Source organism: Lactuca sativa, chromosome 1, assembly GCF_002870075.4.
Source record: "Lactuca sativa cultivar Salinas chromosome 1, Lsat_Salinas_v11, whole genome shotgun sequence".
Classification (NCBI taxonomy): domain Eukaryota; kingdom Viridiplantae; phylum Streptophyta; class Magnoliopsida; order Asterales; family Asteraceae; genus Lactuca; species Lactuca sativa.
In genome coordinates, this window is record NC_056623.2 from 14,601,571 (window position 1) to 14,628,331 (window position 26,761).

At 37.4% G+C, this 26,761-nt stretch overlaps 2 protein-coding genes across 4 annotated transcripts; both read left to right on the plus strand.

Annotated features, from left to right (window-relative positions):
- Nucleotides 1-725: 725 nt before the first annotated feature.
- Nucleotides 726-4,377, plus strand: LOC111916799 (HIPL1 protein). The gene is made up of 7 exons (XM_023912462.3): nt 726-868; nt 986-1,143; nt 1,264-2,037; nt 2,162-2,375; nt 3,052-3,230; nt 3,312-3,553; nt 3,691-4,377. The coding sequence occupies exons 1-7, from the start codon at nt 772-774 to the stop codon at nt 4,097-4,099; spliced, it is 2,073 nt and encodes a 690-aa protein (XP_023768230.1). The 5' UTR covers nt 726-771; the 3' UTR covers nt 4,100-4,377.
- Nucleotides 4,378-11,772: 7,395 nt separating this feature from the next.
- LOC111916797 (DDT domain-containing protein DDR4) lies at nt 11,773-17,663 on the plus strand. 3 transcript variants are annotated; one of them, XM_023912461.3, is made up of 12 exons: nt 11,773-12,702; nt 12,807-12,917; nt 14,089-14,175; nt 14,267-14,304; nt 14,393-14,474; nt 14,550-14,656; nt 14,746-14,896; nt 15,614-15,706; nt 15,955-16,075; nt 16,168-16,210; nt 16,295-16,504; nt 16,811-17,663. In XM_023912461.3, exons 1-12 carry the CDS (start codon nt 12,307-12,309, stop codon nt 17,580-17,582), a joined length of 2,211 nt encoding a protein of 736 aa, XP_023768229.1. In that variant the 5' UTR covers nt 11,773-12,306; the 3' UTR covers nt 17,583-17,663. The 3 variants fall into 3 exon arrangements, with proteins under 3 accessions (XP_023768229.1, XP_023768228.1, XP_023768227.1); XM_023912460.3 differs by having other exon boundaries at nt 16,298-16,504; nt 16,805-17,663; XM_023912459.3 differs by having other exon boundaries at nt 11,774-12,702; nt 16,805-17,663.
- The last annotated feature ends 9,098 nt before the right edge of the window (nt 17,664-26,761 follow it).

Consider the following 26,761-nt stretch of genomic DNA (forward strand, 5'->3'; position numbering starts at 1 on the left):
AAAAACTTAACTTAACGTTTCTTGAATGTGAGATTCTTTTTTTCTGGAAAAAACAGCCCTACAACATCAAAGCCTATTGCAGAAAAATATAGATGAGAACAAACAACTTATAATAACATGTCAAATTAGTCTCTTCCTAATAAATTACCTATATTTTTCCACCTAACTTTAAATTTGTTAATGAAAGTCAGATGTCTACAGAAAGTAAAATATATTTTCTCGAAATTGTTTATTATTCATGTCATCATCAAGAGGATGAACTCGTTGGTGTTTTGTCGGTTTCCGCTGTACTTCGGCAGAATTTTTATTTTCTATATTCAGACATTATTTTAAAAACTGATCCACAGATATATATATATATATATATATATATATATATATATATATATATATATATATATATATATATATATATATATATATATATATATATATATATATATATATATATATTCACCAATGAATGATCTTATCAGCTACCATGTAATGTAATTGCATTAACAAATACGAGGCAAAGTCAACAATCAGACATCCCTCCATTATTCAAAATCTGATTTCCTTTGACACATAAAAAGTCAAAAGCTAAAATCTCAGAATCTGCAATACTAATGTATACATTATGCAACACACGTTGTACATTACTAAATGAGGATGACTGGGCAAGATTTCAAGAAGCCATAAAGCTTCTTAGCCTACAACATCATCTAAAACTGTCTTTGACTTTTGAACTCGATGACAAAGTTGAACTAAGAAGCCATTTTTGTTGCTTCCATGGCTGCTGTTCATCATTTGGTCATCTTCTACTTTCTAAGTTTGCTTCTATTCCTCATCAATCCAGCACTTTCACTTCCTCTCTGCACCGATTCAAGTAAGTTATGACCATTTTTTCAAAACCCCTTATGAAAATTTGAGTTATTAATGATCTGGTTTTTTGGTGATTGTGATTTGTATATGTTGATGATCTATCCTGAATTGTGTGAATTAGGAGCACCATTGACACCGAAGACTCCTCTAGCTTTCTGTTCTTATAACGAGTCATCATGCTGCAATTCAACCCAAGATTTGAACATACAGAAGCAGTTTGAATCACTGAATGTATCTCAGCCGCCATGTGCTTCTCTTCTCAAATCCATCCTTTGCTCGGTATGATCTTCTTTTCTTGTGAGTTTAATTGAATTTGGGTCGTTAACCTGTAAATTTTCGATTTGAATTTACATGGAAGTTAATTCAAGATTTGAAATCTTTAAATTTTTGATTTTTCAGCAATGCGATCCGTTTTCAGCAGAACTGTACACGATCACCACCTCTCCTCGACAAATTCCCGTGCTTTGCAACTCAACGGTTTCATCAGATTCATCACAAAGCAACCAAGCCACGAACAATTTCTGTGGAACTGTATACGATTCATGTCAAAATGTTTCCATCAAAAACTCTCCATTTTCACCATTGTTACAAAACCAAGCTCCACCACCAGCCAACACCACTAGCAAACTGAGCCAAATTTGGCCATCAAGAACCGATTTCTGCACCAACACCGGTGGATCCTCCACCGCTGGCTCCGTATGCTTCTCCGGTGAAAAAGTTAGCTTTAATGCTACCAAAAACACCACCGAAAATATCCCGAAAGGGATGTGTCTAGAGAGGATTGGTAACGATACCTACATCGATATGGTGGCTCACACCGATGGTTCGAACCGCGTCTTTTTTGCAAACCAGAAAGGTCAAATCTGGTTAGCTACGGTTCCGGAAATGGGTTCGGGAGGTACATTAAACATTGATGAGTCGAAACCGTTTCTAGATATAACCGATGAGGTTCATTTTGACACTTCAACCGGGTTGATGGCGATAGCAATTCATCCGAATTTCACGAAAAACGGGCGGTTTTTTGCTTCGTTTAACTGTGACAAATCTGATCGGCCTGGATGTGGAGGAAGGTGTGCTTGTAACTCTGATATAAACTGTGATCCTTCAAAACTAGAAGAAGATAACGGAGCTCAGCCATGCCAGTATCAGACTGTCATAGCAGAATACAACACGGTAACTACTAATCTTAATCTGTCGCTAAACTTAGGGACGAAGTTGATCTATTGCTAGCAGGTGTCGGATCGTGCTTTTTGGTGAATGTGATTTGTGTTATGATCTGGTGCTATTATTATTTCAGAATCCAAGTGTTTCGGCTGGAGAAGCAAGGAGAATCTTCACGATGGGTCTTCCGTATACAGGTCACCATGGTGGGCAAATCCTTTTCGGACCAGACGGGTATCTTTATTTCATGATGGGAGATGGTGGAGGTGAAGGTGATCCTCAGAATTTTTCCCAAAACAAGAAGTCGTTGTTGGGAAAGATTATGAGGTTCGACATCGATAACATACCAAGTAAGACCGTGTTCTTTTTCCCATTGAATGCTATCTGAAATAAGAGAAATTAAATTACCTCCTACCTTTTATGCCTACAATTATTCCTACCCATTAAAATTATGACAAATCATCATTCAATTTAATTCTAATTGATATATTCCTAATATAGTTTTAATGAGTTAGTTAAAAAAATATGGAATGATGACACTTGTCATAATTTTATTGGGTAGGAACATTTGTAGGCATAAAAAGTAGGAAGCAATTTAATTTCTCCTGAAATAATAGTTTATGGGCTAATTAAATTTCGTCAGACATTTAGTCTAAAGATAAATTGCAAGTGATATCAACCCTAGATGGATTGATGCATCTGATTTTATATTTACGCGAGGCATGGAGTTGTTCTGTAAAGAAGTTATCCGAGGTGTTCGTTGAACCAATGCGAGTAGACTTTCATTTAATTTGTTTATCATTTCCAAAAAAAATAAAAAACCTTATCTAAGGGGATTAATAGATAAGGATTTAATTTGGATAACTATGTATTAGTTTAATATGGAGAGAATGACTCGGTCAATTAAGTCAAAACTTTTGGCTTAACGTATTAAGAACGAAGTCTTTACATGTTTTTTTCCCGTTTGATCTTTTGAATTTGTCATGAAATACCTTGTTGACAAATTATTTTGTGACGAATCACTAGGCCAAGAAGAAATCACTCGACTCGCTCTATGGGGAAACTACTCCATCCCGAAGGACAATCCATATATGGAAGACAACGAGTTGTTGCCAGAGATATGGGCGCTAGGATTACGTAATCCTTGGCGTTGTAGTTTCGACTCTGAAAGGTCATCTTACTTCATGTGTGGGGATATCGGCCAGGTATTTAATTTCCTTATCCACAAATACTTCAATTTGTTCCTAGAAATTAACTAATCTTTCATTTTTGTTGTTAAAATTAAGAATTATTTTGAAGAGGTGGATTTGATCACAAAACATGGGAACTACGGTTGGCGTGCTTACGAGGGACCAGGAGTTTTCGCCCCTCTACAGTCTCCCGGGGGGAACACGTCGGCAAACTCCATCAATCCGATCTTTCCGGTAATGGGTTATAGCCATTCTGATATAAATAAGAACGAAGGTTCAGCTTCTATTACTGGCGGGTATTTCTATAGATCCATGACTGATCCATGTATGTATGGAAGGTACGTAAATAAATCTCTTTTGCATTAATTTTATAGATCTATGTTTGATTTCAAAATTAAAATTTTACCCTAGTGAAATTAACATGATCTTGACTTGTTGTTTTGTGTTTAATTCATCTCTTGGTTTAATTTTACAGTTACTTATATGGAGATCTATACGCAACTGCAATGTGGGCAGGCATTGAAACCCCTAGCGATAGTGGGAATTTCACATCTACTAAGATTCCGTTTACATGTGCCTCAGATTCTCCTTTACCATGTAGCATTGTTCCCGGAAGTTCAGTTCCAGCACTAGGTTACATCTTTTCATTCGGGCAGGACAACAACAAGGATGTATACCTCCTAACGAGTAGTGGCGTCTATAGGATTGTTGCTCCAAGTCGTTGTAATTATGAGTGTGCAATAGAGAAGACGACAACTGGTGGTCCGAATCAAAGCCCATCTTCTTCTCCTTCCATGGCAAACATGTTGAAGGGTTCATACACTAATCTAGGGTCTCTTCTTGTTACCATTTTTGGATTGGTTTATTTGGTTTTTATTTATTAATGGGTAACAGGATAATATGTTGATAGATAATGGCCACACCCCACAATCTGTAGTTCTACACCCTCACTTCTTCAAGTGTTACATGGTTAGGAACACAAAATCTGCCTTTTTTGTCTTTGTATTGTTGATTGATACTATGCTTGATTACGGGTTCATACAAAAAGTGTCTCCATCACATGATATGAATTGTACCATACTTACATATAGGATTTATGAACTTTAAGCACACAATTGCTTATTCGTTCAATATTTGAGATGGAGATATGTGTTCGAAGTTATTTTTATCGTGAAATTTTGAGTTCCAGATATACAAAATAGTTAATTTTAAACTTCATGATCATTGTTGTTTCAATTTCTTAGGTTGGTTCTTCAACCATATAAAGCCACTTTTTTTACCTTTTATATTTTTATCGACACACGAACCAATTATACATGACACACGAACCAATTATACATTATAGAAAAAACTATTGAAAATGGTCCCTATGATTTGCAAAAATTTTACGTTTGGTCCCTAACATTTCTTTTCCACTTAGATTGTCCTTACTGTTTGATTTTGTTATGTTTTCTATCCCTCGTAAATATAAAAAGACTAAAATGCCTTTATATTTTCTTTTTTCTTTTTTCTTTTTTTATTATTTTTTTAATTAAAAAAATGTATTAATATACATAGGTCCCACCATCAAACACTTTTTAAAATTTTTTATTATTTTTTTTATGGTATTTAACCCATGTGTATGAGAAAGCTTGCAAAATGGTCCATAGTATCCTTTTTGTAATTTCAGGCCAACGTTTAGTACATTGGGCGTGCATGCGCGTGTCTAATATGTTGGGAGTACATTGCGTACGCAGGGCGTACGTGTGAGGGTTCCAAACCCTAAATTTTAGGGTTTGGGCCCTATTTAAACATCTTTATAGCCTCCAACCTCATCTCTCATAAGCCTCTAACATCACCATTCGATTTTAGCAAACTCTAGCCACTTGTTTGAGCATTCTTGACCCTTGTGTGTGTTTTTGGTGGTCTTGAAGGAGAAAGAAGGAAATAGAACCACCTTGGAAACTTGAAGAAGCTTTGTATATTGGATCTTCACCTCTCTAGCAACCTCTAAGAGGCACAAAGTTCTAAACTTGGCTTGTATTTCCTAAGATCTAGTAAAGTTCTTGATTCATGAGCATTTTGTCCCAAGTTTTGACCTTTTTGGAATATGGAATGCTCTAGTCCGTTCTAGCTGTCCTTTCAGATGTTTTGAGGGGTTTAAAAGCATAAAAATTAGGGTTTTGGCTCTTGATCCTTCTCCATACATGTGTTTTTTGTCTTAATGGGTTAAGAGGATGAGTTTCTAAGCATTTAGCACTTATTGGCCATGCAAGATGTAACGTCCGGTTCCTAGTATGTATTTAATTTAAAACTTTATTCATTGTTATATAGAAACTCGATAAGTTAGAGGCCCCAAACTCGTCGAGTAGGAATGGATTTGGACACGGGTTGGAAATTAAGTCTACTCGATGAGTTGAGAGCCTCAACTCGACGTGTAGGACTAGCAGAATGAAACCCTAATTTTCAGGGTTTTGCACCCTGTTTAAACACCTTAACCTCCAAAGGATGGCCTCATTTACAGCCTGCATCGTCCCAAACCCTATCCACGAAACCCTAATACACTTTTGAGAGTTTTAAGCCATTCTTGGTGCATTCTTGTGGTTTTAAAGAAGAAGATACTTGAGGAGCAAGGAAGTGTTGGACAAGAATAGATCCAGAATTCTAGCTTCATTTCTGGTTCATTAGAGGTATAAAGCTCCTATCTTGTCTATAGTATGCTTAGATCTAGTTTTAGGGTATGTTTTTCCCATATTTTGGTCTTGGACGTCCCAAGTGAATACCTTTTAGATCTAGGGTGTAGAAGGGCTTTCATCGCATAAAGGTGAAAAGTTTATGGTCATTGAAGCCCCATGGAAGCTTTAGGATGTCATTTTGGCCTTTTAAGCTCCAAAAGGCCATGCATGGAGAGAAAGTCAGAGACTTTACGTGTTCATGTAGTGTCTAGGGTCTAGATCTTAGTTTTTATGCCTTAGCTTGAAGTATTATGGCTTTTGGATCAAGATCTAGGTCTTAAAGAGTTAGGGTTTGAGCTAAATCCATAAAGGAAGGGTATTAATGGGTAAAGTTGGAAACTTTACCCTTTAAAGGACATTTTCAATATGAATATGTAGTATGGAGCTTAGATCTGAAGGATAGGAGCTTCATCCATTAATAAGGGCTTAACAGACCAAAGAACTCGGCGAGTTCATAGAGGAACTCGACGAGTTGGGTCAAAGTATCTCGATTCTATAAAAGGGAAAAACTCGACGAGTTCAAGGATGACTCGATGAGTTGACTGGAGATGTCCCAATTTTGTGGATAGGAGGAACTCGACGAGTTGCGAAAGAACCCGGCGAGTTGGATCGCGATTTCAAGGTTTATGATTCATGGAACTCGATAAGTTGATTGACTAACTCGACGAGTTGAGTCAACCAAGAATATTGACTTTGACGACTTTGACCAAAGTTGACCCTTAAGGGGGTTATGGGTATGAAAGGGTAATTAAAGGAAATCTTTTATATATAGGAGTTTGAGTAAGGTTGACTTAAGAGCCGAGGACAGTTCAGCTACTTCACAACATTTGATGTGAGTTACCTTCCAGTAGAAGTGGGTCGAAGGCACCAATGCCGACCCACTAGTATTTAATTATAATTGAGATGATTGTCTTTGTGATCATTGTCGGGTATGCCACTATTTGTTATGCTTTATGTGCCAGTATTAGGGTTGTGCATGGGTCGGTTTTCGATCCAAACCCAACCCAACCCATAAACGTTCGGTTTCTGGTTTCCAGAACCCAATAAGATCGGTTTTTGGTCGGTTCGGTTTCTTGGGTTCTAAGGTCGGTTTCATCGGTTTTTCAGTTTCTTGGGTTCAACCCATACACTCATGGATTCTGGGTTTTAACTCATTTTCCAAAAATAAAGCAAGAAGTTAAATACTTCAAAACACCAAGTTGAAGTAAAATACTTCAAAAAACATGAGTATTACAACCAAATAATATAATACAAGTTACAACCAAAGACCGAAATAGTCTATTATAACCAAAAAAAATAAGGTATGAGTCAGTTTCTCGGGTTGGATGGGTCAGTTTCTGGGTAAAAACCGAAACCGAACCCGACTTTTTCGGTTTTTAAAAAATTCAAACCCTAACCGTCGGTTTTGCTTTGGTTTCGGTTTTTTCGGTTTCAATTTCGTCGATATTAGTCGGTTTCTCGGTTTGTTGGTTTGGGTTTGCTCACCCCTAACCAGTATGTTATGTTATTATGCGATAATGGTAGGAAGGGTAGGATAGACCCTGTTACCGGTTGAAAGAGACCGAAGGGGAGGCCAGCACCCAGATATGCTAGGCAATATGTGACTTATGTGTTTATGTACTAGGATGATATGTAGTAGTATTGGAGGGTGAAATAGTCCCCGTTACCGGTTGAAAGAGACCGAAGGGGTAGGCAACACCCAAATATGCTAAGCAGTTACCGGTTGAAAGAGACCGAAATGGTAGGCCAGCACCCATATATGCTAGGCAATTAACGGTTGAAAGAGACTGATGGGGAGTCCAACACCCAAATATGCTAGGCAATATGTTATTGTATGGTATGCGATATGATGGGGGGACTCACTAAGCTTTGTGCTTACAATTTTCAGTTTTGGTTTCAGGTACTTCCTCTTCGAAGGGAAAGGAGCTGGCATGATCACAGCGCATCACACTAGATTTTCCGCACCGGAGATCTTTGGGATTTATACTCTGATGATGTTTTATCATGACATGTTTTGATTATCGATACATTGGCTTTTGATATGAGTGATACTATGATTGTGTCCAGACAAATGGTTTTATAATTATTTAATTTAAAAATGAAATTTTTGGTTGTAAATTTTGGGATGTTACACAAGACCACAAAGTTGGAAACTTTATGGTCAAGGATGATATTTGGGACTTGGATCTGCAATTTGGTCGTAATAGCTTATGTATTAAGCTCTTAACTCGTTAAGAAGAAGACCAGTTGCGTGGAGCTAAAAGACTTACAATGCAAAACTTCTGCTAAGTCAAAGTCTTAAGAAAGTCAAAACTAAACCTAAGGGTCATCAGGTTCTGTCCATCATTATTTCCTAAAAATTATCCTTATAATAAGATTCTCCTACGTTATAATCAAAAGCTTATCCTTTTTAACTAAAGTTCCTAACAGTTTCAAAGCCCTAGGCAGATGATTAGCTATCCTAGATTATTAGGATCCCAATAATTCTTGTAAAACCTGAACTCTTTAGGATCCTAATCGTCTAGGGATCCTCAATAAAACCTATTTTGATTCTATAACCAAATCAATCACGCAAAAAAAGAGATAAACCAAAACATCAGTATTAAAAGGGGTTACCCTCCAACCCAACAAAAAAGAAAATATTGTTTTACATAACAAAAATTTAAGATTGCTTTTAAATTTTATCAAACTTAATTCAAGGTTTGATCACCCCCAACTGGGATATACTGTGCCTCTTTCTTCTCTTCTTTCCAGGATCCCGACCAACATTTACAAGCTTTCCAATCAACTTAGTTAGGGTTTCATGCCAATCTTCCACGTTCTAGGATCCTGCATTCTCCACATCCTCCGCCAGCTTGATCTTTACCTCTCAGATAACCTCAACACCATTGATCTTAACCTCAGAAATCAACTCATCGATCTCCAGCGTATGCTCCACCCGGTCAAGCTTAACCTTCAGATCTTCGGGGGATCGAGAAACATGATCAAGCAGCCTGTAAAAGATCAGAGTAAGTGAATTAAAATAAAAAAAAAATCATAATGATCCTTACAGGTTGCCAGAAAGAGAGCAACTTCTTCAGTGCCTCGTCCACCCCAAGGCTCTTTAAATCCAAGGTCTCAGCCGACTTCCTCTTTCGGGATCCTGGAGTATTGACATTCAGATTTATCGAGGTTCTCTTCGGAGGAAGAGAATATGAGGCCTTTTTCTTCTTCGCCACAAGTTTGCCATCAGACATGGCGGAGTCGATATCAACAAGGGTGAACCAAGCACTAGAGTGTGTAGCCTTGGATCCTAAACAAAACAAAGGAACTCAATAAGTTCAGGATCCGTCATAAAGAATAAAAAATTAACAGATAAAGGATTTTTACCTTTTGACGTGGGGGGCAATAGCAGATTTACTCTCTTGAAAGTTGGGTTGTTCGAACCTAAAGGATCTTTCTGTCTCAGGCGAAGCAATGAAACTCCCAACGCTCTCCGCAATATCTTCAGCAGTAGGGACTAGATCCTCGAACTTGAAAGTTGCATTAAAACAAATAAAACAAGAAAGTGTGAATTTCATATCATCAACCAAAATAAAATAAAATCCTACATTTTCTAACCCGATTTCTTGGTAAGAGATCACCGGCGGGATGGATTCACGTTTCACAAAGAAATATTTCTCTTTCCAAGAACCTTAGTTTTGTTTTGATTTCAAAATAAGATGTGATTTACTTGTTTTGGCTCTGAACAGGAAACGACAAGACCCAAAAGTTTGGAGATCACAAACATGGGCCAACTTAGCTAAATCCCATGTCTAGATCCTTAGATTGATTCAATTGATTAACCTAAATCAGGATGCTCCACATCATGAGCATAGTTTGGATGGGACCAAACCTAAGTAGGAGAGACGAAGTCAAGTTGGGTCTTAGCATCAAAAGGCTTGAAAATAACATCGGAAGGAAAAGCCCTGATTGAATTCAAGGACTCAATGTTGTCATCATCAAAAGAAAAAGTCTCTTCATAAGACAGGATCCTCTGATCGACGAAGTCCTCGTCGGAAAATCAAGGATGCTCGAGCGAGAATGGAGTGCCTCTTTACCCATAATCAACAAACAGGAAAAATAAGAGGAAAGGAGAAAGAAATTTACCTTCAAACCAATGAGAGAAAATTGATTTGACAACATAATCATATCTTTTGAACGAATACAATTCTATCCGTTAGAGTTTGAATTTCGAATCCTTTATTTCCAATTAATTAAATTATACACTTTAAATACTTTAAATCAAATCAAATATTTTGCAGGTATAATTTGGGGGCAATTGTTAGGGCCAAGATCCTCAATCCTATACAGGATCCCGGATCTAAAAGATATCTAAGGATCCTTAAACCTATCGAGGATCCCGGATCTTAAAGGAGTCTTTGGATCCCGAACATACATCAGGATCCTGAACGTCGCTATTATTATTTCCTAACAAATTTAACGACTATATTTATTGTTTATTTCTCACATGTGTAGAAATGGTCAACATAAGACTCATTCACAATGAAGAATCAGTCCAACCAGGCTTAAGACCCGGAAATACCAAGTCAAAGCACGTTGTAAATACCAGCTCAATAGGATCCCAAAAATATCAAACATTTAGTTACTTAGCATAGACTATAAATATACCTATAAAACACACACAACGAGGACAACTCTCTGACACCTTACTCATCTAGACTCACTTTATCATTTGTAGTCGTATTATCAAGCTCATCTATGTAATTATGTTCAAATCAATAAGATCATACAAGGCAGATGATCATTATCACCTCCCAAGATTTTATGTTGGAGATCCTGACAAAGATCAAGGGCTTTCCTTGTAAACCTCCTGTGTTATTTTGATTTCAATTCCGTATTCACATTAATAACAACACCATAACTTTTCATGCAATTTGGTTGATATACATCTAGTCGATTTTTGACCAAAACACATAGTAACTATGAATAGAGACTGATCATCTCTCCTACGAATAAGGGTACTTAATCTCCTCTAAGGTTTAAAGAATTAATTACTTTTTTCATACGAGTTAAGGTTTCTACATCTCGCTTGAATGGACGATATTTAACTATATGATGTGAATAAGGGGATCATTTCATGCTGCACCTCTTATTAATGAACATAAGTTAAGATCCTAAAGTTTGAATCTAAGATTAATAACATTGACATGTTATCTCAAGTTTGAATCTTCCCCAGATAACACACAAGGTTTCTAACATTGACATTTATCTCAAATAGTTGGAATCTTCCCCATATAACACATAAGGTTTCTAACATTGACATTTATCTCAAATTGAAAACACATAAGGTTTATAACATTGACATATTATTTCAAGTTGGAATCTTCCCCAAAAAATACAAGAGGTTTATAATTGATTAATACTTACTAAGAAATCAAATATCCTCTTAAATTAACCACTTGGGTTGTGGTGACTTGGTAAGGCATGTGGAAGATATGGTGGATAACCTATTGACCCATGTTCAAATCCTGGCACCACTAAGCCCTTGTGGCCATGGAGGTTCGCCTGCAGTGACTCCAGGGCATGAAGCAAAGCTTTATGTTTGCAGCGGGGGATTAGTCGGTGCGCGAAAGCTGGCCCGGAAACCCTCGTTAGGGAAGTTCCCTTTCCAAAAAAAAATATCCTCTTAAATTATTTCTTATATATTTTTCTTACTTTTAAGATTGTAACACTTATCATATTTAATAGAATTAACAAATTTTTATTACCCTTCTTGTTATCTAAAATTTTAGATTTAGATACGAAGATGAATAGATAGAATAACCTGAATATATTTGATTTCTGATAGTAAAATAATATTAAAACGAAAATCAGAAAATCATATTCACACAGAGACTTGAGATTTGAGAAGACATTCACATGACAGATTTGAGGAGAAACTGCGCTGATGCGGTCCTTTTGGGTTCAATGCCCTCGAAATTCTTGCCTGTGTCCAACACAAACTGATTTTTCCCTTTTTTGCCCTAGCTTTCTTCTTCCTTAAACTTCACCCAATCAAACCCTAATGTTTTCCTGAATTTACACGCAATTTCCACAATTTCTCACATCTCTGCTCTTCAATTTTGAAAAATCCCTTTAATTTTTACCCAAAATTGCATCTCCTATTTGATTCACTCTCTAAACCACCAGAAGGGACAGAGAGACGATAAATTTGTATGTATGTTGTGATGACGGTGTTTGATTTTGGAGCTTGTTATTCATCTTCTTCGACTTCTATATCAAGAAACAAATCTTCTCGATATTAATTTCTCTTGAATGCAACCCAATGATCTCTAATGTGTACCCTAACTAAATAATCATAACCCCACGTTTTTGCTCCGCGCGATCCCCTCATAATGTCTGACGAACCATCCTCATCGCCGATCCATTGCGACGGCGAAATCAACGACAACAATAAAACTGCTGCAAACAATAACAATGGAAGCGACGCTGTAGTGAGGAGAGAGAGGCCTTCGCGGGCATGTACTGCTCGTTCCGCTGCACGGTTGTACGCAGCTGCCGCTGCGGAAGCGGCGGTTGTGACGGGTGGACGGAAACAGAAATCCAGACGGCGGCCTTCTCGGAGAGAAATAGAGGAGGAGGAAGAAGAAGAAGAAGAGCAACCGCCTTCTCCGCCTAACCCGTACAGCACGATCGTGACGCCGTTGGTGCGAGAGCCTCCGCTGTCACAGTTGTCGCGATGGAGTATTAGGTCTATGTGGGAGCTAGCATCAATTCTTAATTTTTTTAATGTGAGCTTTAAAGAACAAATCAAAATGTTCAAAAAAAGATTCAATTTTGTTTCCATTCAAAGCGGTTGAAGTGTGAGTAATTGTTGTGGGTTTTTGTTTTGCAGGTTTATAGGCCTCTTTTGAATATTAAAGTTGAGTTTTCTGTTGAAGAGTTCGAAACAGCCCTGATTACACCGAATGGTACTTTGGGTGACATTCATATTCCTTTATTGAAGGTTGGTGGGTGTGCATATATGATATGAATTATGAAAGAATCTTTAACTTTGGAACAATTGTTAGTGTACATGTTAATTGTTCAATGTTCATACCATTCATTCTTTCTGTCCCCATAATTACTTTCCTTACCTGGACTTATGGTTTACCTTCATCATGCTCGAGGAGAGACCTTACACTTTAGCATGTGCATTTGTCTTTTTAGTTCATAAAAGTGAACATATCCATGTGAAATGCAGAAATAATCTTGAAAGGGTCCAAACTATGCTTAAAAGTTTGTACCTTTAGAGTATAGAACATGCTTCCATATGAAGTATGAACATAAGATGAAAGGAGCTGAGGTATTGGAAGGTATGCTTAATAAATGCATGTTCATAAACTTATAGGTTTAAGTCAGGTAGGTCAAGTTTTACCTTATTCACTGGCTATCCCTATGTTTTTAGATTGCTAGACATAGATTGACATTTTTTTAGTTAAAACTAATCAATCATCTAGGTCAGTAACAAAAAGGGGTGATTTGGCTTCTTTAATATAAAAACTTTGTTGTTACACATATGCATAACAGTATAATACAAAAATTAACTTAACCTCTGATTCCATGAGAAGATTGCCAACCTACGCACCCCTTTACTAGTTTAAGTTAGGTATTATTATAGTTAAACCTTGTTGTGCATATTACAATGCAAGCAGCAGAACTCTATAAAAATGGTAGAACCAGGAAGAACAAAGAACAATCAGCCTAATGAGGTTGAAAACTAGGGTTTGTATCTGTATACATGCATTTTAGGTGCCCATCTTCCAACTTGTTTAACTCTGATTGTTTTCACAAATTATATTTTAAGAAGGAGACATAGTGCAGAAAAAAAGACTGGGGAGTCAAAATAAAATATGGCTCCTAGTCAATCAATGCGTAGGCTTTAGTATATCATATGTCTCTTTTATTTTGAAATTATAGTGTCTAAATGTAAAAGAATTCTGAAATGGCCCAAGAAGGAAATAGTAACTTGAGTGAATTTAATTTCCTTGTTTCGTCGATCCTGCAAAATATAACTATATGCGTAAATCTAGTTGATACATTTACTTCTAATAAATGTCACATTTGGTTATTGTGGCTCGTGTTTTTCTTATAAGTTCTTCATTATATCTTTTTTCACTTTGATTTTTTCTATTTAGGCAATATCTCCAGTTACTCGGATGGCGTTAGGAAGAAACACATGGGTTACTGTTTTATGCAGAAAGCTAAGAGATTGGTGGCACTGGGTACATTATATTTTCATTTTCACCATTAAAATTGTCTTAACTTTTTTTTTTTTTATTCACAACTGAGTTTGCTTTTGAAACCTTATTGCAGGTTGCAGAGGGGGAATTACCTATTGTAGCATCACATGGGTAAGTTGTGCTACATTTATGATCAATTGTATATGTCATCATCTGTTTCCATTTGTAGTTAACTAATTACCATATCTTGCCCTTTCAGGGCGGAAATTGAAACATATAACACACTTGATCCTGGTGTTCGTGTGATCATATTGAAAGCCTTATGTGACATTCGTGTTGAGGTTATCCTTTCTCCTAAATACAGCCGTTTTTTATCCATTGTTGCATGGTTTATTAACCACTGTGAACTGTTACAGCAAGAAGATATAAGAGGCTATATAGATGACTCTATAAAACATGGTGTTCCTCTTTCAGCATTTCGTAAAGAACGTACAGGTGGCGACTCTCATGGAGTTTCTTACTGGTACTTTGCCAATCTTTGTCATGTAATGATTTTAGTCAACCCAAAGTCTATTTTGATTTTGATTTTTTTTTTTTTTTTTTGGTGAAAAGGTACGAGGATGATCCTATCATTGGACAGAGGTTATACCGTGAAATTAGGACAGTGGAAGTGAAGAAAGGGAAGGGGAAAAATGTACAGTCTGTTCCATCGTATCAGTGGGAAACAATTGCTACTAATTTGGATGAGTTTCAAGACGTTTCAGTAAGTTCTCCTAGTAATGATTTCTGCTCCTTTGTTGAAAAATGCTTTAGTTAGTGTTTTTTGGTGCATGATAGAATCAAAGAAGGAACGGAATGGTTCATTCCATTTGGAATGAAAAAGCTGTTTGTTCTTTCCGATGGAATGGAATGGGCTTTTCAAGAATGTGATTACTTTCATTTTTATTAATTTTCATATCTTAGTCAGGGGATTTTTTTTTTCAAGTGAAAATCTGCAATATAACTGGTGTTTATCCATCTTTTTTATGAATTTTCAAATGATTATAAAGAAATTAAAATCATATTTTCTAAAAGTAAGTAGAAAATATGTATCTATTATAAATCTTGTTTGAGCTTTATTGCGTTTTCATTATGTTTAGTTTTTTTGTTTTTCCAAAAGTGTTCATTTGCTAAATGTTAAAAATGTGCAAGTTGAGTTAAAACTGTAATTTGTATTTTACATATAATATAAAAATTCATTCCTTTCCTACTTACCAACCAAATATTAGAATGGAATGTAATGACTCATTCCATTCCATCCAACCAAACCAATAGTTAGTAAAGTGTCACGAAGCAATATTTGGAGTCGAAATGCCTCCTTTTTTTTTCAAGCAGATCATGTTTTTGAAACATTTATATTAATGTTCATCTGATTGAATCACAGCTTTTTATATTTTCTTCACTGTCTGAACTCTTGAGATTTTTAACTTTCCTTCGATAGGAAAAACTATCTTCTAGCAAAAATCGTACCGAGTCTTCACTTGGGAAGAAACTAGAAGATGACATCCTACCAGAGATTGAGAAGGTCCATAAGGTAAGCAAAGAATCTTGCATCTTCTTCCATATTTTGGACCCCTTTCTGTTCTTGCATGATGCACTAAATTCGTATTGTTGAGAGTTATTATTAAATGGCCCATTTGGAGAAACGAAAAGAAACAATAAAATGTATAAAAAGTTAGGATTTACCAGGGAAAGCATGTTTTTCCAGACTTTTTATAATAAGGCAAATAAGAGAGAAGCAATATAATATGAGTGTTGTAATTCTTTGTTGTTGGTGCACAGAGGAAAGAGAAGTTGCTCAAGAGACAGCATAGACAAGCTCTTCTTCTTGATAGCATGATTATTGATGCACTTGGTCCAGGGCGTTCCCTACGTGGCAGAAAACCCGTGTCCTACACTTTTGGTAAAGATTAATCACACTCATTTTCAATTTTATATTATTATTCATCAATTTATATGTTATTCATGTCACAATAAAAATTGCAACTTTTGCAGATGATTATGACCGATCGATCAATGAGGCTATCAAGATAACCAAGTAATAACTTTTTTACTTTAACTATTTTAATTCATTGTATGGATTCTTGTGGCATTTTTGTCAATCTTTTGTTTTTTTTTTCAGAAGGAAGCAAGCGTCCCCAGAACATAGTGTGAGGGAACATAGCGTGAGAAGAGAAGGTTTAAGAAATGGGGTTTCCACAAATGGCGCTCCATCACAAACTTCTCATCAACCCTCACCAATTCCATCATCACCCGATTCACATTCACTCCAACTTCATTATGATGAAACCGATGAAGATCATGCATATGCATCTGAACCCTTGGATCGAAGGTACCCCCTTGCTTTTGATTGCTTTTCATGGTTGACCCCCTGTTTTTGTCCCATCAAGTGTTGTATTTATAAAAAATCACACTTCACTTGAGGAAATGAAAGGAATCTCCTGAAAGATCTACCTAATCATAGCATTGCAATTTGAAACATCCATCTACCCAATCATACAATCAAGTAGATTTTGCATACTACAATATACCAATAAGAAAAATATCAAAAATCTTAAGAGTAGATTTTTCAAAGTACAACACTGTCCCCATTAAATGAAAAAGAAGCAACACTGATTCTGTTTATGTATAGCAACAGGAAGAGGCAGAGGCCTCAAAGGTATTCGGCACACGAGTTTGTAGAGGCCGTTTCCGACAATGATGGTGACAGTGACGATGATATAGTTGGTGAAGCAGTATACGATGAAGAATATCTAAAAAGAAGAAAAGGAAGGAGAAAGATGTCAAGTAGTTCTGAAGGTGAAGGAGATGAAGAGTATCATTGGGATGAAGAAAATGCCAAGGAGGAAGAAGAAGAAGAAGAGGATGAGGATGAAGGGGATGCGTCAATAAGTGCAAGTGAAGACAGTGATGTTCCACAAAGATCCAACAAGTTTTCGGGCCGGGCCCGTCGGGCCACAAAACTAAGGTCGGTTGTTGAACTCCAAGACGGTCTCCGACGCAGTAAACGGGCCACTCGTAACCGTATCGATTACACAAAGTATGAGTTTTCTGATTCCGAACCCGAGTTAGCCAAGCCCGAGAAGTTAAATGGGCCTAATAAAAACCATGAAGCAAGTGAAAGTGATACACCGGGTTTTCCCATGGGAAGTGACGATAATACTGGTACTGGTAGTGATACTGATAATGGGGAGGTGAAGATGGATGGACCCGTTATTGAAGATGAGCCTAAGATGGAAAAGGAAGATGAACATAAGGAACCACAAGCTATGAAAGTTGATGAGCCGGTGGAAGATGAGTTTGAAGGTGGTTCGCAAAAAAGACGGTTTCTTGATCTTAATGAGCTTGCACCAGGTCCGGGGTTTGAAGATGGCCAGACAATGAAAGACGAAGATACAGATAATTTGTAGGGGTTTCCCAACTCATGGCTTGGGAAGCTAGTTGTACGATATTATATATAAATATATAAATATATTTGTTAGTTTTTGCAACTTAGAAGGATATATATATATATATATATATATATATATATATATATATATATATATATATATATATATATATATATATATATATATATATATATATATATATATATATATATGCTTCGTTGGTGAAGTTTTATGCAGCTTGTCCCCAACGTATGCCGAGAAGATTTGTCAATTGATTGATCATTCGTTTTTATATGTTCTACTTTTACATTGCAACCAACTTAATGGGGATTTGCTGATTCATGGTGCAACAAAGTAACATTTACCTGATATTTAACCAGCATGTATCATGTATGTTCAAGATCCCTACTTGGTACTTTTCATGATCATTAATCATTTCATAACCTTCTATTTTGTTTGTATTATACAAAACCCAAATACAAAATCTTGCCGGTCTCTAACTTTATTTGCTTCCTTGAGAACCGCATCAACACCTAAAAAGGGTCAGCCGGTCCGGAATGATGTAACTCACAGTTCGATAAGGAAATGAAGTTATGTGTCTATCATCGACATTGACATGGTAACCCTCCAAGCCTGCACTAAGAGTAAGAACGAATAGCTTCCCTTCTATAAAAGGGAAGGGCCAGTCATACGTCATCTTTTTCGTCCTGTCTATCATCCTGTTCAACCATCAGCTGGTTTTTTATTCGTCTGCGCTATTATTATCATCATCACGTTTCCACTTCTCACATTTCACCTTGCCATCAACTATGGAGAGTCACCAGATTAGTTGGTATATGACTCGTTTGAGAATCATCAATGGCGGATTACTGAAATTCAAATGAATTCGAATTTGACTTACCTGTTTCTTCATTAGCTTTGGACTTCCATCCCTCACGTTGATGGGCAAATCCCCATTGCATCCTGTAACATGTGTTCTGCTCGACCACTGGCTTCCCACTCCAACCCCCCTTCAGTCGAGGATTAAAATGCAAAATCCTCGGTGGGTCTTTCCCGTTAACCGTCTTTAAACCTTGTAATTCCATCATAAACTACGAAACCATCAAATTATAACCTGGTTTCAGCAACAAAATCTTTAGATTTTGCTCAAGGTTTCCCTCTCTAGGACTACCCACAACAGTTATATGCGATCCTAATGTAAGGAAGCACAATAATACTTCCCCTTTTTTAAAAGGGAAGAATCAGGTATTAAGAGAAAAAGTAACTGAAATGTGATTCGTAATAGATTAAATCGTAATAGATTAAAGGGACTGGACTAAGCTTCGGAAATTGAGTTGATTTCTCGAAGATCTATCTGAATTCCGAATTGGAGAGGGAACATGCAAAGAGGGAGAAAGACGCCATTAAAATGGTGTGAAAGCGGAGTTGTAAATAGAGACAGTTGTGACATCCCCATTTTTCACGGTCAGAAAAGACCGATTTTGTTTATGCTTTATAAAAATCAGAGTACTTCTTTTCATAAAAACGTTGTGGAATTCGTTTTTAGAAAAACATGATAAATACGTTATTAAAACATTTTCGAAAGAACGTATTTTATTTCAAAACGTTTGGGATGTCATTGTCAATACAGAAACATAAGCATAAACAGAACTTACTTTTATTTACACTAGTGATCTACATCTCTTTAATCTCTCAGTGTAATGTGACTTCGTATCGACACCTGTGATATAAATAAACTGAGTGGGTCAGGTTGGGAAACCTGGTGAGTACATAAGGTTTTCAACACACAATAATATAATTATTATGTTTAAACAATTAAACAATCAACCCAATTACCCATCCCCATTATCTTCCTTATTCTTAAGGATCTACCCTAAGAATCCGATATTTCTCATTCATTCATTCCTAAGAATCATCCTAAGGAAACAACATGGATTCCATTGTTGTCAATGACACATTGGTCAAGCGCAGCTGCTAATATTATCACTTAGGCGCAGCTGCCAGAATTTGGACATTTTCTATGAGGCGCTTCTGCCAGTATTGACCTTTAAACGTTACTGTCATGATCATAAGACTCCCTATTAGGCGCAGCTGCCGATACTATCCTTAGAGCGCAGCTGCTAAGACATTTACCGTAGATCTAAAACATCTACGGGTTATGGCGCAACTGCCAATGCTCATCTATAGGGTACTAGGTCCACTGCTGCCAATGTATACCTATAGGGCACTAGGTCCGCACTACTAGTGTTCCTCTATTTCAGCTTTTATTCCTCATCATTCATCTACGCATGTTTTACCCAACATATTTTGTAGATATAAAATACTTATACAGTTTAAATCATTGAAAACATGTATAAAACGTTCATCCAGCATAGATAGCAAGTATTCAGATAATATGCACAAATAGCACGTAATTTATGTAAAATACTTCATATCTATGTGTAAGTTGAAAGGGACCATGCACTCACTTGAAAGGTGGTGACTCAGCACTCAGACAGCGCTTCGATACTCTCAAAACAATTTCCTTTGATAAAACATAGTATCAATACCACTAGGGTTTAGTCTAACGATAACCGCGACTAATTAATACTCCAGCTATTATTATTATTATTATTATTATTATTATTATTATTATATAAGTGTTAAATAACACTCAATATAACTCATAATAATAGCCCAAATACTTATTATAAGGTCCTAATAACATTATTATATTAAAACATAAGTTATACTAAAGATAAGTTAGGCGTGGCTCACTTACAGCGGGTTTTCTCGAAAACCGGGCTTCGCTGGAGCAGCGTTTCCGAGCCGAAAGGCTTCGGGACTCCGGGAGCCTCGGGGCTTCCTTAGGGTGCTAGGGGGTTTACCTAGGCTTTAGGGGGCTTAAGGTAGGCTAGAGATAGAGTGTAGAGAGAGAAAGAAGTGGGGAAAGGTGTGAGAAATGAGAGAAACACGGGCTGTTCTATTTATAGGGTGAAATCCTGACGAACTCGCCGAGTAGGAGGACCTACTCGCCGAGTTGGTGCCACGTGTCATCATCTGATGGCTTTCCTTGGGGAGAAAGCCTTGGCCCATATTCAGCCACGTCACCCTTTTTGCACCAGCACCCTGCCGACTTCTAAACCCCGTAACTTTCGCATACGAGCTCCGTTTTCGACGTTCTTTATATCCACGCGTAGGTAAAATCAAGATCTACAACTTTTGTTTAGACTCCGTCGTCTAATTCTCGACCGATCTTAAATTTAACAGTAGGAGGAGATTAGATTGCTAAATGACCGCGAAGAATTCGTAACTCCTTCATACGGACTCCGTTTTCGCATGTATTTTTACCGTTGAGTTCCTACTAATGAGATCTTCAACTCTCATTTAGGTCGCGTAAGCCAAAAACCGTTCGAACTAAAATTCGAGTTTCGGGTCGTACACTGCTAAGCCGAATCTTAGAAAAATCATAACTTCTTCATACGAAGTCAGATTTGGGCGTTCTTTTTATGGATTTTCTTGGTTTAATATATTCTACGACTTTCGTTTAGATCACTAAGGCTAAATATCTCTCTATCGTAAATTCACTATTTACGCTTCCCGGTGCTGTGCCGGTTTTGCCGTAAAACTTTGACGGGCCATAACTCCTTCGTTATAACTCGGATTTCGGCGTTCTTTATATGTACGGAAACCTTGAGACATATTCTACAACTTTGTTAAGACTATTTATTATAAATAATCTCTTTCCGAAAAGTCATTTTCGACACTTATTGCCTCTAAATTGACTAACCCGGATCTATGAGCATTACAACAGTTTAGGTGGTGGAAGCAGGAGCCGACTCCTAGATTTTAAGGACCTGTGCTAGGACTCTGTGCTAAGAAGAAAAATAGGGCCTTAAATTAATATATAAGGAATACAAACTTAAAACTAAATAAATTAACTAAAAAGAAACATATGGAACTTAATAAAAAGTTTAAGAATTGACTATGTAACTTTTAAAAACTGATTTGTTAAACATATTAGAAAGAGGGTTGATTATGAAATATAAAGCAAAAACTAATGGCCAAAAGTGTAAATTGAATTTAAAACTTCAAAATGTGGTGGTCATGAGTGAACCTATATTGTCCCACACGAGGAGAGAGTCGTTCCCATTGAACCCACCGAACCCACTGAACCCACTGCCACATCAGCTTTTCTCTTTGATTTTTTTTTATCTTTCCGAACCCACAACACATGGAAATCATATCTTTCTTTTACCCACTCAACCCACTCAGTTAAAAAAAATATACAAAATAATCAAGGTAAAATCTTAATTAACAACAGAGTTACCGTCGTTACCACTCCATCTTCGGCGGGTTGTTTAATTGGTTTCACGAACCCACTTCATCCTCTCTATCTACTTTCTCTTATTTTCTCTTGTACCATGTGTTTTAAGACTTGTACCTTAGTTGTTTAGTATTTTTTTTTAATTGAGTGGGTTGAGTGGGTTGAGAAAGATAGGATTTCCGTGTGTTGTGGGTTGGGAAAGATGAAGAAAAATCAAAGAGAAAATCTGATATGGCATGGGTTCAGTGGGTTCGGTGGGAACGACTCCCTCCTCCCTAAGGTACGCGCTTATACCAGTTAGGCTAGGTACACTTTATGTGAAAGCTTGAATAAATTCATATATATTTATTTATTAAATATAGAATTTAATTAAAACTCGGGCCCTATTTTTTTCGGGGCCCTGTGCGGCTGCCCCTCTTGCCCCCCCTTAATACCGGGCCTGGGTGGAAGGTCGAACAGGTCGGCCACCGCCGCCGTGAATCAAATAGAATTTGATATTTTTCTCCAAGAATTCAAGATGTGACACTTCAATGCGTCATGCAAAAACATTATTATTTTTTTATATACAAAAACTGATCTCTCTCTTTGTATCCCTCTCCTAACCCATATCCAACCTTTCATATAAAACAAGCCTACACCATCTTGTTTTTTGTTTGCTTGTTTTTTTTTATTTTTTTTTATTAAACCGGCGGAAATATTATAAAACTGAAACATCTCAAAAATACAGTCCAAAAATTTCGTTTTGATTATTTATAAAAACCAAAGGTCATTTCATAAAAAGAACATAAGTAATGTATCACAAATCATCATAATAAAATACAATATCAAAATCACGTGCCAAATATCAAAGTCTAAACATCTCAAGCTAAAAGCTATGGTGTGTGTCACGCAGTCATCCGGAGCTCTTCCCCTTGCTAACTGAAGTACCTGAAACCAAAACTGAAAACTGTAAGCACGAAGCTTAGTGAGTCTCCCCAACTACCACATATCATACACATAACATATAACAATAAACATATCTTGGGCCCCGCCCCTGCTACATCGAGTCAGGCTCGACATCGGCTTTCTTGGCATCGAACCCTATTCGGCATCGGGCCCCGCCCGACATCGAGCCCCACCCGACATCAAGCAGATCTCGACATACATATGATCATAACAACTAATATATAACATAAGCAACTAACACCAACATATAAACATTCCTCGGGCCTCGCCCGACATCGGACCGAAATCCGGAAGCATACTAACATTCCTCGGGAATTGCCCCGACATCGGACCGAAGCCCGGAAACATACAAATACAAACACATGCAAGAATCACAAAGACATCAAGCATACAAGCATTCGTTGGGACTGCCCCGAAATCGGATTGAAACCCGGAAAAACATAGAAACCTACATCGGGCCCCGCCCGATATCGGACCGTAGCCCGAAATTACTACTATCTAAACAGGTCAGCCTTGGTGCCTTAGACCCGTTCCTACAGGAGAAAACTCACCTCGTATGCTAAACGTAAAATTTAATGTGAGGAATCTCTAACGGCTACTCCAACGACTCCCCGACTATTGATTCACAAAAACACTTAGTCAAAACCTGATAACTCTACTTACAGTAAAATAACCATTTTACCCCTGGTCTTCCCCCGACTCGTCGAGTTCCCAGGCTATTCATAGTCACGATCTACCGAATCAACTTGGTGAGTCCCTTCATCGACTCGTCGAGTTCTACCTTAAGCTAAAATAGGACAAACCAACTCAACTCGTCGAGTCCTTCTATGGACTCGCCGAGTTCCTCTATCTGATTGAGTCGTCTCAATGGATTAAGCTCCTACCCTTAAAATCCAAACTCCATACTTCCTCTACACGTAGGGAAAATACTTTTAAGGGTAAATTTTCCAACTTTACCTGCTATTAGTACTTCTTAATGGGTTTAGCTCAAACCCTAACTCTCTAGAACATAGATCTTAGTCCACAAACCATAATACTCTAAACCAAAGCACATTATAATAGATCTAGGCCTTGGACATCAGGTGAACACATATAGTTCCTAGCTTTCCTTCCATGCATGGCTTTTTAGAGCTAAAAAGGTCATAATAACGTTTTTAAGCTTGCATGGGGTTTCCATGGTCATAAAGTTTGCACCTTTATGTCATGGAACCCCTTCTAGATCTCAGATCTGGAATGTAAGTCACTTGCGACGTCCAAATCCCAAAGTCCAAGGTTCTTGAACCAAAAGTAAGTAGATCTATTGAATGAATAATCAAGGTAGAAACTTGATTACCAGAAAATGTAGCCAACGAAGTGTAGTTTCTGGATCTACTCTTTTCCACTTGATCCATCTATCTCCTTCTTCTACCATAAGCTTCAAAAATGCACAAAGATCACTCAAAATGGGTTACACTCTCAAATAAAGCTCTAGGGTTTCGTGGATTAGGGTTTGGGACTTGGAGGCTAGAAATGATGCCAAGGGGGTGGGGGTTAAGGAGCTTAAATATGGTACAAGACCCCGAAATTAGGGTTTCACTCTGGCAGCCCTACTCGTTGAGTAGATAGCTGAAAACCCGCGTCCAAGACTCGATTCTACTCGACGAGTCTGGGGCTTCCAACTCGTCGAATAGCTCTATAAAAATGAATAATTTATAAATAAATGTGTACCAGAAACCAGGCGTTACAAAAACCATTGCCCAAAGAAAAGAAAAGTAGGGCGAAAAAAGGAAAACCAATTAGAAGTTGTTAAAAGGTTGACAACACCAATCAATCCAATTAAAAATTCCAAAATTATCCATATTTGTTACACTATCTTGTTTTAATTATATCTTTCAAACCTACCTCTTTAATTAAAAAATTTCAAATTTAATCTTTATTTAACCGGTTGTGAGACCCATGTATTGTTGTTATGGCAAACTCTAGGCGCATGTTTAGCTCTATCACCTAAGGATCTCAGTCTAATAAGCTCTGGGAATCCGCTCTGCATAAGATAAACAAGTGCTAGGTCGGATAGCCATACCGAGGGTTAGACCCCGGTATAGCTCTCTGATGTCTAAGTTAGATTGCACTTTTTAGTGTTGCCTTAATGATATATACGATGTTTCTTGCCTTACCTTGTCCCCCCCCCCCCCCCAATATCGTATCTCTGGGGCATTTATAGGCCGCTCGTTGTTAGAAAGGTTTATAGTTTTGCCCGGTCCTTCATCTATTATCCGGTCTGTAGGCAGACACGTATCTTGTCCCTTTCTTGTTATTTTATTGTTTTGTACCATCCCTTTTGCATGTTTCTTGGGATATGGTTCCAATACTTTTGTACGGTGTATTCAAATTTAGTTTCGTTCGTGACAAGACGTGATGTTTTTATCGCCGACTAGGAAGGTACCGGACTGGTAGTGAATTTTCTCGGACTACCGGCCTGGTACACCATTAGCAGCCACATCTTTTGTCCCTTTCTTGTTATTTTATTGTTATGTACCATCCCTTTTGCATGTTTCCTGAGATATGGTTCCGATACTTGTATACAGTGTATTCGAATTTAGATTCGTTCATGACATATCGTGATGTTTTTATCGCCGACTTGGTAGGTACCGGGCCGGTAGTGGATTTTCTTAGACCACTAGTCTGGTACACCATTAAGCCTCTCAGTCCGAAGCGTGAAAGAATGTTTCCAAAATCTTTTTTCCGTTTAGGCTTAAAGATCCGCCTTGGGTACTGGAACGTCTGTCGCATGGGGCGCATTAAATGCTTGTGCTGTCACAATTCATTTCTCTTTCTTTGATTAGATTTCCCTTAATAAATGTTTTAACTGGTCTTTCGTGTTATTTAGCGGATAATCCTGGTTTGTTTAGAAACTTTTTTATCTTATATCCTCATTTTTACTCTCACATCACGATTGATATGGGTGATGACATGTCGACAGTTGTATCCAAAGTTAACTATTGTATGATTGATCGATACACGCATGAATATCACTTGTCTTGCATACTTGGTTTCCAACTTCCATCTTCGTCCCATCTGTTATTGATGCCCCGCCTAGTAAGGTTGGGTTTTATCTTAGACATCTTGTTTGTGGTTTAAGGTTACCTCCGTCTCATTTCTTTTTAGAAGTTCTTTGTTTTTATAAGGTTCATCTCATTCAACTATGCCCTAACGCAGTGTCGAAGGTGCTTACTTTCGAAGTTTTTTGTGTTACTCATGAAATACCACTTGATGTTACTTTGTTTCGCTACTTTTACCATCTGAAGAAGTATGGTGATTGGTATTATTTTAGTAGTCTTCATTTTCCTCTCTCTCCTGATTTATCTTGCTCCAATGGTAACGGGAAGCGTAGGTTTTGTTGGGTAGGTGTGCACAACTTATGTCTTCCTTTCGCTCCCTGAATTGTCCTGCTTGGTGATGATTCAATATTTTTGTCCAACGATCTGCTTTCGTTCGTGACCTTATTTTCCCATTTATGTGTAAAAATATCGTTTCTCCCGGAAGTTGTACTTGCTTTGTGTAGTATGAGCCCCTTTTGGAAAGCTCGATGTCAACTGCCAGTGTTATTTGTATGTCGTGCAGATTTATCTAACCTTTTTACTGGATTTAGTATAGTTTCTTTTTTCCTTTGTCTTATGTAATCTCCTGGTATAAATGTTGCGTTCTAATGTTTTCTCTATGCTCATTTATTGTTGTAGATGGAAGTAAATGCTCATTTCAGTTGACGTCATATTTGGCTAGTGACATTTCTCCTGAATCAATTGTGTTGGATGATGTAGTTCCGTACTGAGATGTGGACCCAGTGATTGTGATTCCTGAATTTCCTGTTAGACTGTTGGGGCATGGACCGGATGCTTTTTCTGTTGAGAAGCTTCTGGAGACTTCTTGTCCTGTGATTGGTCCTTCACACGGTGGTTCCTCCAGCTCA

What these genes read in the sequence shown, in the direction of transcription:
- LOC111916797 (XM_023912459.3), top strand. Translation starts at nt 12,307, where the DNA reads ATGTCTGACGAACCATCCTCATCGCCGATCCATTGCGACGGCGAAATC. An exon ending in TTCATATTCCTTTATTGAAG is followed by an intron (nt 12,918 to 14,088) that starts GTTGGTGGGTGT and finishes TTTTCTATTTAG; the next exon opens with GCAATATCTCCAGTTACTCG. An exon ending in TCTCATGGAGTTTCTTACTG is followed by an intron (nt 14,657 to 14,745) that starts GTACTTTGCCAA and finishes TTTGGTGAAAAG; the next exon opens with GTACGAGGATGATCCTATCA.
- LOC111916799 (XM_023912462.3), top strand. Translation starts at nt 772, where the DNA reads ATGGCTGCTGTTCATCATTTGGTCATCTTCTACTTTCTAAGTTTGCTT. An exon ending in TCCTCTCTGCACCGATTCAA is followed by an intron (nt 869 to 985) that starts GTAAGTTATGAC and finishes TGTGTGAATTAG; the next exon opens with GAGCACCATTGACACCGAAG. An exon ending in TGTGTGGGGATATCGGCCAG is followed by an intron (nt 3,231 to 3,311) that starts GTATTTAATTTC and finishes GTTAAAATTAAG; the next exon opens with AATTATTTTGAAGAGGTGGA.